This window comes from Chaetura pelagica, unplaced genomic scaffold (genome assembly GCF_000747805.2).
Source record: "Chaetura pelagica isolate M959 unplaced genomic scaffold, ChaPel_1.0 scaffold344, whole genome shotgun sequence".
Lineage (NCBI taxonomy): Eukaryota > Metazoa > Chordata > Aves > Apodiformes > Apodidae > Chaetura > Chaetura pelagica.
Genome location: NW_009953098.1, coordinates 651,819 through 663,449, shown reverse-complemented (window position 1 = coordinate 663,449; position 11,631 = coordinate 651,819). Strand labels below are relative to the sequence as shown.

Genomic DNA, 11,631 nt, shown 5'->3' with positions numbered 1-11,631 from the left:
GGACTAGGGATGCTCATGCCCAGTACTCACCTGGTGAAGTCCTCATCCCCTATCATGTGCCGAGGGATGGGCGAGTACCGGGATGGAGTCACCTGGGGAGGGACTGGGTAGGCAGGCTTGCTCTCGATGCTGCCAAGGTAGCCCAGATTGGAGTTATGGCTTATATGGTTGTCAGCCAAGGCTGAGAAGGCTGCAGGGGAGGAGAAGGACATCAGGAACAGAAATCCATCTGCAACGCGGACATGGAGACCAGCCCAGCATTGCCTGCCACCCGAGCAGGCTCTGTGCCCCCAGCCCTGCAGTACCCGGGCCGCCGTGCCGGCAGCCAGCGCCATACGTACTGCTGGCGTAGTCGGGGGGCGCGTACATGTCGTTGAGGTGGATGTTGCCAGGCTTGGCCACTTTCAGGTACACCATGTCAGAAGTGTTCTTCAGGGCAGCCACAGCCTCCTCGTGCCGCACGTCCTGCAGGTTCGTGTTATTCACCTGCCAGAGGGAAGGGGCTGGTAGATGCAGCCACAGATGGGAGGGCAGGGGCTGATGCAGCCCTGTGGGAGCAGAGTGGTTTCCCATAGGGAAGATGCCACAGGAGCTTCAATGACAGGGTCCCATCTTCATGCATTTGGCCCTCCTGCCTGCAACTAGTTCTGCACCTATTCCTCCCACGGCACTGTCCCAGTGGGGTTCCCAGGGAAGGTGGCATGGGGCTGCTGGCAGGAGGGGTGCTGGGTGCAGGATCAGCATCACAGCTCAGTGGAGACTGCCAAGCTTCACCTGGTGTCCAGCTTACCGCGAGCAGCCGGTCCCCAATCTGCAGGCGCCCGTCCTTCTGGGCAGCACCTCCCTCGATGATCTTGGTGATGTAGATGCTGTTATCCCCAGGGATGTGCTGGTTCCCGATGCCCCCGGCGATGCTGAACCCCAGGCCTGAGGGGGAGTGAGAAGGCACGTGAGGGATGAGGGACAGATGGACAGAGCCCTGGGATGGCACCACACCCCCTCTGCCTCACTGGACTTCCCACCCTGCCCTAACCATGGCAAGCAATGAGCCACCCTGCTGCTGCACAGGTACAACCCAGCCACTGTGCACTGTGCCATGGGGCTGTCCCATACCCTGTGCCCCATAGGATGCCACACTGCTGGACCACCCTGTGGCATCCTCCACCACGGTGCTGCCACCTCGCATCCCACAACCCCTGTGATGCCGTCTCGCCACCCCATGGCACCCTACACCAGGGGGCCACCCCAAACCGTTTCACGGGGCAGCAGGGCACCCCGGTCCTGAGAGCACAGTGGGGGGATTCACCTTTGGGGCCCTTCATGAGGTTGACCTCCATGATGGTCTCTGGTGGGGGCTGCCGGCGGCGCACCACGAGCCGCACCACGGGCCCCGCTTCCTTCAGGGCCTCCACGGCTTTGCTGTGCACCACCTCAGAGACGTCCACGTCGTTCACCCGCAGCACGCAGTCGTTCACCCTGCAGGCACAGGGTGGCCCTGAGCTTCCCTGGGGAACTGCCAGCCTGTGCCACCCTCCTCCAGCCAAGGAAACCCTTTTGTGAAGGAGAGTTGCTCAAGCTGGCTAGATGCTGCCCTGCTGGGGTGAGAGTAGGGTCCATCTGGAAGGGAGAGGCAGTGGGACTGGTCCCCACAGTGTGACCCCGGTGGAGATGGGAGATGAGGGGAAAGGGGATGGCTGCAGACAGGAGGCTGCTGGCAGGGGACAGTGGGCATCCCAGTACTGGGGGGACCTGGCTATGGGGAAGGGACCAGGAGCTGCGCAGAAGGTCCCTGGGGAGATCCCGGGTGACACCCTGATGGGGCTGCACCCCTGGCCATATCCACTCACCCTAGACGGCCGTCCATGGCTGCTGCTCCCCCGGGGATGATTTTGGTGATGAAGATACCTGGGTCATCTGGAATGTGGGGGTTGTCAATTCCTCCTGCTATGCTGAAGCCGAGGCCAGAGTTACCCTGCAGGAAATCAAACACCGCGTCTTTCCCCTGCAGGCAAGCGCCTGCTGCTGCCGTCCCGAAATGGTTCCCTCTGAGCTGCGGCTGCCTGGGCTCTTACAGCATCTGTTGCACTCCAGGGTGCCCAGCTCAGAGGGCAGAGGGATGCGTGGCCGGAGGGGAGGCCGGTGCTCATCAGCCGAGGCGTTCGGTGCAGCAGAGTAGAGCACCCAACAGATGGAGCGGGAGAGTGGGAGCCGCCGAGGACCTCCGCCACCGCATCTCTGCCGAGAGACTCTGAGGCAGGCAGTGAGCTGGGGGAAGAGGGGGTGGTCCTTGGCGGAGAAAACCTCCCCTTGCTGGCTGTTCCTTAGGAGGAGACACTGATGCTGCAGCCCTCATGGAGCAGTGGGGCTTGTGCCAGTCATCAGCATCCCACCCTGGCCGTCCTACACCCTGGGAAGCAGCTTTGGCACAGGCCAACACTGGGACCAGTAGAGCTGATGACACAATTTGCAGGATTGGGTGGAGGGGGCTGCCAGGATGAAGTGGGGTCTCCAGTCCTGCCTCCTCTCCATCTCAGTCATGTTTGGACTCTCACTTGAGCTTTGTCGGGGGAATGCAGCAGCTGTGCTGCCTCTCCAGCCCTACAGTATCCCAGGACAAGAGGCCGTGGCCCTGTGCTGCCCCTCCCAGGATTTTACAGGATCCTCATTAGTGTCACACTCACAGGTGCTGCTTCCAGCTCCATGTTTGATGCAAGTGGACAATTTCTGCTTTTTCTGCTCTGCCTTGAAAATCAGATGGCTCCTCACCTTGTTAGCACCAGTGGAAGAGCTGACACTTGGTCACATCCTATCACGCCTGCCTTTCTTGTACACAAATGAGATCAGACCAAGCACTTTCCTGGCTGTTCAGCCACACTCAGCGTTAGGGAATGGGGAGCTCTGACTTTCTAGGGGACCTGTGGCCAGGAGGGCCACGCTGGAGCTCAGACTCCCTGAGATCATCCAGCACCAGCAGCCAGCTGGGGTTCATGCTTCTCCCCATTTGGGGAGCCCCAATTTGGGCTCAGCATCAGCTCTTGCAGCGACACTGAGATCTCTGTTCTGACTTTATGCCACTCATGACACAGTGTGTAGCATCTCTGAAAGCCACCAATGCCATTTAACAGTGAAAGGTCTCAGGCCACTCTCCTTTCTCTGAGTTGGATTCTGGTTACCCTGCTCAGAAAAGTTGCTTACTGTCATCAGAGACCCAGCCTGGAAAAGCTGGTGAGTCTGTGCAAAATGGCCATTTGTTGTGCCTGTTTATGGAAGGGTGTGCTTCAATGCTTGCTATAGAACTTGGAAGTTATCTGGGAGGTATTTATTTATGTTTTGATAAACCTGACATGCTGCCACTGTAGACACATGAATGGTGGGCAAACCCAAACCCACATTCCTCTGCAGACTTTTTTTCCTCAGTTATTGCCCCCAAAATGCTCCTTCATTTGCCCTTGTCTTTACAACAAGGACAAGGACTAGTAACAGTGACAGACCACCAATTTTGGGGTACACTGAGGTCATCTCTGGGAGCCCAACACCTCAGCAAAGGGACAAACTCACCCACAGGCATCAGGGTTCTCCTCCTACAGTAAGATGGGGCTGTTGGGTCTCACTGGGGACCAGGTGAAAGGAGGAGGACCTGGGTATGGTCCATGCTGGCCCTGACTACTAAGCCCAGAAATTCCCTCATGGTTTCTCACTGTTGGAGAGAGAATGGCTGCCTGAGGCTTTGAAATGGGGGCAGCAACGAGTTCTGCCTCTCTGTGTGACCCTGCCAACTCCTCCCCTGCTGTGGGCTGAGGACAGAGGATGCTCTGAAGAATCCCTGAAAACAAGGCTTTTGACTCTAAATAGGGCCTGGAGCGAGAAGCGTTCAGCCCAAAAAGGAAGCATCCCCTGGGCTGGCTTCGTCAGGCATTGCCGGGGAAGTGGTGGGTGAGGCGGCAGCCCCAGATAACCTTCCGTCCACCCACCTCTGTGATGCACAGCCAAGGAGAGGAGGGAGATGACTAAAGGCAGAGAGGAACAGAATAATGAGTGATGTGTCTTCCCCTGTGACGCTGGCCACGTGGCAAGGCCGAGCCATCCGGCGCGGCAGCAAGGAGGAGGCAAGGTGTGCTGTGGAGTGTCCCGGCCATTCCCACTCAGTATGGCTGTGCCCACCTCTTGGAGCAAACCTTGGGCCAGCTTTTCGCCCTCCCTCTTCATCCCTTGATCCCTGCTGCTCCCTGGCTGTCAGAGGAAAAGCCTTCCCTGCCTTCTTTGGTTCTAGCTCACCCATGGATGAGCCCCATCCATGAGTAGAGCTAATTTTAATCACAGCCAGCGTGGTGCCCCACCATGGGGCACCTGTTGGCTCTGCGTTGCCAACAGACAAGAAATGGCTCAAACAGAAATTCCTTGTGGTCTGGTTTACTACAAAATCCCTCCTTGCTGCTTAGCATCCCTGGGCTGTGCACCCTGGAGTGACAGGGAGCTGGGTGCTGGGGAGGCATCGGTGCTTGGCCGTGGGGCTGCGCCCACCCGTGTGCCTGCACAAGCAGAGCTCCCTGCACCTCCATTTCCCAGCAAAGGTGGTGACAAAGAGCCTCCTCCCCCAGCTCTGTGCTGGCAGGTTTGTGGGGGCGAGGGTGTGAATGAGGGAGGTGAGGGAGAAGCCCTCCTCCCTCCCTTCTGGAGGGGTGTGTGGGGGCAGGAAGCCGCAAGCCCACCCCTCCCTGTGCTGCAGGGGCCATACAGGGAAGGCAGGCATGACACCCCCAAAACCTCCAGAGAGGGGAGCATAGATGGGTCTCTCCCCATCAGCTGCTGTGGGGTGGCTGTGCTGGTGGGAGGGAGAGTGGGAAGAGGCAGGAAAGTCTGCCAGTGGGGGAGTAAAGAGCACTTACCCTTTCCAAGACAATCTCCTCGTATTTGAACATCCCATCGCTGCCGTTCACCTGGGGAGAGGGAGACAGTGTGTTATGGCTCTGTGGCAGTTCTGGGGGCATTTCCTTTTCCCTTCTGATAGCCGAGTATCAAGAATCCAACCTAAAAGCTGTGCCATCACTGCTGAAAAAGCCTTAAATGCAATCCCTGGAGCCTGCCCTGGGATTAAACCATGTGCTGCTTTTCTTTCTGGGCGTGAGCCAAAGCCCACTGACTTTAATGCACTTCAGAGCAAAGCCTTTATTCTCCCAGCTCATTTCTCCAGCCATGAAAAGGAACACAACCCAAGGCACAAAAAGAAATAATGCCTTTGTTACGCAGCATGTAATTAACCTCAGGAATTCACTGCTGCAGGAAGGAAAAGAGGTTGGTCCATTTAAAGGAAAAAAAATAAAATGTATGTACATAATCAACACCTTTAGCAGCCTGTAACTTGCAAATCTTTTAGTAACATGACTGTGTAGATGAGGAATTCAGAACAATTTATTCTACAAAATTAGCTGGGTGCAAAGGTAACAAGGTGTGAGTGTGGGGCACAGTAAGAGGGGAAAACAATGTGATGATGTTACTTAAAAAAAGATGGTGTATCCTGTCTCAGTGCTGTACACCAAACTGATCCCCATGCTTCAAAATCTCCCATACCCAAAGCATCAAAGCAGGACTCTGGGAAATAAAAGGGATGTAACTCTAGGCTCTGAAACAAGAAACATTAAATGTACGGGTCAAAAACTTCCTTTTTCTCCATAAGCAGCAATGCACAGGAAAATAAGGTGGCAGGTCATCAGGATCAGGCCATAAACAGCTGTCAAGGTCTAAAATTTAGCAAGATATGCAAATAAATTAGCCATTGGAACATCTAGAGCTGTTACATTCAACAGCAACAGTTTTAGAGGGGACTGGACTCACCCTCACAATTTGAGTCACTCTGGGAAACAGGTTGGGGTGCAGGCAGGTCTGCAAGGCATGGCAGAGGTGGCAGGACCTGGAGCTCAGCAGGCAAACACCTCTTCCAACATGCAGCTCTGCCTCTGCCTGTGGCCCCTGGGCAATGTGTAGGGTTTCTCATGTAGATTTTACACCTGCCATTAATTCATTAAATCATCTGGAGCCACTTTCTGGATGCACTCTGTTATGCAAACTGGAGCTGCTGTGCCTTTGGATACAGCTCCCCTTATCCAGCACTGGCATACTGGTTTTATACTGCTTGCCCAGCTCTCTGCCATCCACTCCCATGCAAGCACAGCCCAGACACCCTCCAAAACCCTGCAGTGCTGGGTCATTAGATGGAGAGGACAGCAAACATCATTTATGCTAAATCCATCACTTGACATCACAGAAGGAAACTCAGCTAAGTGATTGTGAAGCCCTACTTATAGGTAGGAAGAGGAAACATGAGTTTTCTAGATGGGAATAATCAGGTGCCCAGGTGAAAGAGCAGTTCTGCATGCCAGCATCTGGGATGGGGCTCTGTTACCTGCGAGACATGTATCCTCATCCCCTGCCTGCTTCAGCTCTGGTGAGGCCAGAGCAATCCCACACCCTGTTGTGGGACCTGCCCTTAAAGAAGGATGAGGCTGAGGAGAGTCAGAGCAGAGAGATGGGGTGGGGGCTCCAGGGAACTTGGGCTAAGAGGGTTGCTCCTCCTGAGATGTTCTCTGTGTCTGGTGCCTCTCAGCCACAGGAAGATTTTAGGGCATGGTTCAGGGTCAGGACACTGAGATGCTCCAATATTGGGATGCTCTGATCCTCCAAGCACACTGCAAAAAGCTTTGCTCAGCTCTTGAACAGGAACCCTCTGCAGGAAAAGCACAGGGATTTGTGGGATTAACCCACAGCAGGATCCCCGACAGCCTTGGAGGGACAGGGACGTGCAGGCACTGCCACCTCCTGCCACAGGACCACCCTGGGATGTGCTCCTGCAGGCAGGGGGACATTGCTTCCCTCCCCACAGGCTCCCCCTGAGCCACAGGTTGCCTTTCCATCCTTGCATCCCACCGTACTGACTAATCCCGAGCGGAGCCGCCCGCTGCCCCCGCAGCCTCCCTCACCGCAGCCTCTGGGCTCCTCCTGTCTCCCCAGCCTGGTGCGTGGGGCGCAGCGTCGCCTCTCCCCGGCTTTCCAGCAGCTCCAGATTCCTGGCACCCTTCGCTACTACACACATTGTCCTCTCTGCTTTGGCATTCCAGGCGGTTGCCACGCAGGCAGCCATCCGCACACCCACGGCCACGGAGGAACAGCACATCCACACCCAGGGGACGGGGATGTGCAGGGAACTGACAATCTGTGAGGCGCAGAGGGAGCCAGCAGCTCGCCAGCCTCACCCAGCAGCCGCTGCCAGCAAGTGCTCAGGGGCACAGAGACACCCTGGCATGCAGCCCCCCCAGGCACCTCACTGCCAGGCAGGGGAGTTTGGGGTATCCCTGCTCCCCAAATCTTGGTGCTGCCAAGGCTGAGTGGTGTCTTGCATCACTCCTTGAAAGTCAGTGATGTCAGCACTTGCCCGGCAGAGCGTGTGCTGGGAGCAACCTGCTCTGGCCGGGCACGCTGGGGTCAGACGGGCCTGACCATGAAGCTTTTGCTCTGATTATGTTTCCAAAATCCACGCAACAGAACGCCAGTTAATTGCATAAGGAAGCCAAATGGGAGACCTTAATATATACCATGTAACCAAGGGAACAAGCCAACAAAGCAAACGTTCCAGCATTGGAAAATTGAATACCAGTCATTCACTGACGGCAAAACCTCCCCACAGCACCCACCGGAGCTGCTGCAACCTGCCTCTTCCTTCTCCTTCACCCTGTGGTCCTCCCCAGAGCTGCTGATGGGGGCCATTTCAGTGCTATGGGCTAGATGGGGGGATGCCCAGCTCCAACACCTCCAGGCAGGGAGAGAACACTCCACCCTGCTTCCATCTCCCCATGTCAGGCTTGCAGAACAGACAGGGGTGTCAGGGGCTAAGTAGTTGCTCCCAGCGTATCCCAGTCCTAAGCACCATCTGATTTCTCATGGAAAAGGTTAAGAGTAATATTTTCCAAGCCCTTCCCATGCAGCAAGCCCACCTGAAGCCTCAAGAAGAGGCCCTCTCTGCTGGCCTTCCCTCCCCTTTCATGTTTTAGGCAGTAGGGAAATAGTGATGATGACATTTCAGTCATCAACAGAAGGCTGCAGAGTTAACACTCATTTGCTAAACAGAAGAGCACACACCTTCCAGAGCTACTGCAAGCTGTCTGCAGGCTCCACCAGCCAACACTGCACCAGCACACATGGAACATGCTTTGCAATGTGCTAGAGAGTCAGGATTTGGGTTGGTTTTGTGTTTGTTTTGTTTTTTTTTAAATCAAAAAGGAGGACGAATTTAGAAGACTAAGATGGGGTTCCTCAAACTCTACTCAAATACCTCACCAGGATGCAAGAGGAACTGACCTGCAAGAAGGATACCACTGCCCACAGCCACGTTTGGAGCAGGATCTAGCCCATATCTTGTGGTTAGGATGCAACGGGAACAGGCATCGGGAGCTGGTGGTGGAGCAGTTGTGTACAGATACAATGAAGACAGTCTGAATGCTGGAGGGTCAGCCCTTGGCAGTGCCAGCCAGACCCAGGGGTGGAGGATGCCTGGCAATGCCCCACGCCTGCCCAGTGAGAGAAAAGCAGAGCAGCCCCATGGGCACCTCCCCACTGGGGCAGGCAGTAGCAGAGAGCTCTCCCTGCCTGTACATGGCAGAGGACCCAGGAGAAACAGGTCAAGAGCTCCAGTCCTCCACTGTTGCAGGCTGTTTTAATAAACAATGGATATGTGAGCAATCCTGTTTTTACTGATAGAACACCTGGGCCTCGATGACCAAGGACTCTCTCATGAGAACCAGTTGATAAAAGTGAGCTAACAAAGTAAACATCCAAACATGCCAGAGGAGGAGATGGGGTGGAGAGTCCTGATTGAGCCTGGGCCAAGGAGCCAGTCACTGTTCAGACCGTGGCAGGCTCTAGTACAACTGACCAATCATAAGTGCAACCCTGGACATGTAAAATCCGGGCTAAGGGTATATAAGTGCCTGTAACTTCTAATAAAGTTGGAGTTTGCTCTGTCAATCATATTGATTGTCTTGCATTCTTCCCTCGCTGGAATACACCTCCACGAGCCGGCCAGGCACACAGACACTTCACTTCTCTGCATCCATGATCCTGCCACAGCACCGAGACCTACTGACTTGCTTCCAGACAAACCTTGGCCTCAACCCTCTTGCGTGCAGAGCCCATGGAATTGGCCTTGAGCAGAGAGCAAACAAGCACCATATTCTTGCTCAGCCTTTTGCCAGAGGGCCATGGGGATGAGGCTGCTGAGCTCGGGCAGAGGGAACAGGTTTCAAGCCCTAGCACACAGCTGGGAGGGCTCTGCAGCCACCCTGTCTGTGGGTACTGGCAGCAGGATGTGCCACTGCCAGCACTGGGGACCACAGTGTGAGGATGGCAGTTTAGTTGTTTTTTTAGGCTTACAAGTAAGTTTTGCCCTGCTCAAAAGCACTAGACCGTGGCAGCCATCCCTGCTGCCCCTGACCCTGCAACAGACTTTGAAACACAGAGGACCTGTCTGCCATGGGAACTGGGTTTCCAATGCTCCATCTGCCTGCTATGGACCTGCTGGGCAAACTACACCAAGGCCTGAAACTGTGAGCAATGACCAGGAGCAGGCACAGCTGATCCCCCCAAGCAACTGTCCTTCCTCTTCAAGGGGTGGTTTTAATACAAAAGGCATTTCCCAAGGATTTGTTTGGGTTTTTACACCCTGAGGGTTTCTGGGCTCTGCATAAGCCCTGGCGGTGAGTGGGACCCAGTGCTGCAGCTCGTGCCTTATGGTGTTACTGGTGCCACATGCTCTTGGGGATGGAGGTGGGTAGACAAAGATACTGAAATGTGAGGCAGACTTCTTGATAAACAGCCGGGGCCAAACTCAGCCCAGAAGCTAGTCCAATGCAATCAATGGAGCTAGAACAGGAAGGAACTAGACCACAACCATCTGTTTATCGTTAAAGAAAGAATTGAATAGTTAAGTACTTAAAGATTGGAAGATGTGACTTTAACTCTTCCAAATGCACACTGTAGCAACAGGCTTCAGATTTTCAGTTTGCAAAAAAAACATGCTTCCAAATTTGCCATTTTGGTGTGCTTTCTGCAGCCAGCTGGGAAACTGCCAAGCAGGAGGTTTTGGGGGGTGTTTTCCCTAAAGCCTGAGGACCTCGGCACCTTGGAGGAGGAAAAAGATGGAGCAGGGCTCGTTCCTATGCTGGTATGACATCAATAGTAGGCAAGAGAGGAATCGAAGTGAGGTGTCTTCCCTGCCCTGGGCACAGGCTTCTCTGGCCATGCCACAGGGGGCACATGCCTGGGCACGGGGTTGGTGATCCCTGCTCTGCCCAGCAGATAACAGCCACAACCTGCCCCTTCCTTTTGAAGTCCCCTGACCCTGGCATGTGCTGCCGGGGTTGGATGGATGGGGCAAGTGATTGTCATTCCCAGGGTGATGCCCCAAAACCCAGACACAGCCCAGGTGCTTCCATCTAGCATGGCAAGGAGCTGTGGCCAAGGCACAGGGAGAAGGGATGGATGGGGATATGGAGCTAATGAGGTAGAAGGAGAAGGGGGCACGAGGGATATGGGGTTAATGAGAGAGTGGGGATAGGCAGGCAGAAGGGCAGGGAAGTGGAGTGCACTGTGGTGGGAGGAGGTGGCCACTGGCCTCACAGCTGGGATTCGCTTCTGCAGGGCTTGGGAGCCTGTCTGGGGTGACAGAGCCTTTCCTTGGACCTCGGGGCCACCTCTCATTGCCCTTGGGCATGTAGGCAGGGAAAAGGGACAGGAGCCTGGCAACAGACGTGGTGCTTGCAGCTGCAATGGCAAGCAGGCAGTGTCCCTCCGAGGGAGAGAGGGTACAAAACAGACATGAAAGCAGATTTTCCATCCAGGAATACCTCCTTGCCCTGCCCACAGCACACCTCTCACCCTCCCAGTCCAACCTTGAGGTGTGTCCTTTGCTTGCAGGAGATACTGGCTCTCTTCAGTTCTCTGTAGAACAGCACGAGCCAGGGGAGCACAGACAGCAGGCTGCAACACAGCACTGCCCTGTAGCCAAGGTGCCCAGCTGTGAGAAGCTTCCAATCCCACAAACACCCTGCCATGCCATGCATTTTGAGAAGTAAACCTTTGGGGACAGCAACTCTCTTCTGCCATGATCATACAAGGCTGCTGGACCCAGGACCACCACGCTGAGAGAGGCATCATGGCCTTCCTCTCCAATGCCAAGTGGCTTCTGTTCAGCATCTGAGACAAACCACCCAGCCAGGGCTGCAGAGGTCTCAGCTGGGCTTCACTTCCTTTTTGTAGCCCTGCCAAAACAGCCCAGCTCTGATGTACAATGACCCCACCACAGGCTGTGGGCTGAGATCTGCTGTTCTTGACAAGAAAGGTTCAACCACCAGAGTCACCTGCAGCCCTCTACCTGAACTCCAAAGACAAATGAACCCCAGCTCTGAGTCCTGGTGCCACTCCATGAATGTGGAAGGCAGCTGAAATTTTCCATATCAGAAAAAAAAAACACAACACAGATGCAAAGCACCTAGCCCTTGCAAGCTGTCAGCTGAGCTCTCTTTGGGGGAAAAAAAAAAGGGGAGCACCCCATGAGCATGGAGCCAGTGCTGCAGAAATCAACAC

General features: G+C 55.0%; 1 protein-coding gene across 1 annotated transcript in view; it reads right to left on the bottom strand.

Moving 5' to 3' along the window:
* Positions 1–11,631, bottom strand: part of DLG3 (discs, large homolog 3 (Drosophila)) — a 48,881-nt gene that overhangs the window by 24,523 nt on the left and 12,727 nt on the right. The window contains exons 2-7 of the mRNA XM_009997174.1: positions 4,887–4,937; positions 1,848–1,972; positions 1,307–1,476; positions 791–927; positions 342–486; positions 31–190 (exon numbers count right to left, since the gene is read on the bottom strand). Of these exons, the coding sequence (XP_009995476.1) occupies positions 31–190; positions 342–486; positions 791–927; positions 1,307–1,476; positions 1,848–1,972; positions 4,887–4,937 (788 nt within the window). The remainder of the gene's footprint in view (positions 1–30; positions 191–341; positions 487–790; positions 928–1,306; positions 1,477–1,847; positions 1,973–4,886; positions 4,938–11,631) is intronic.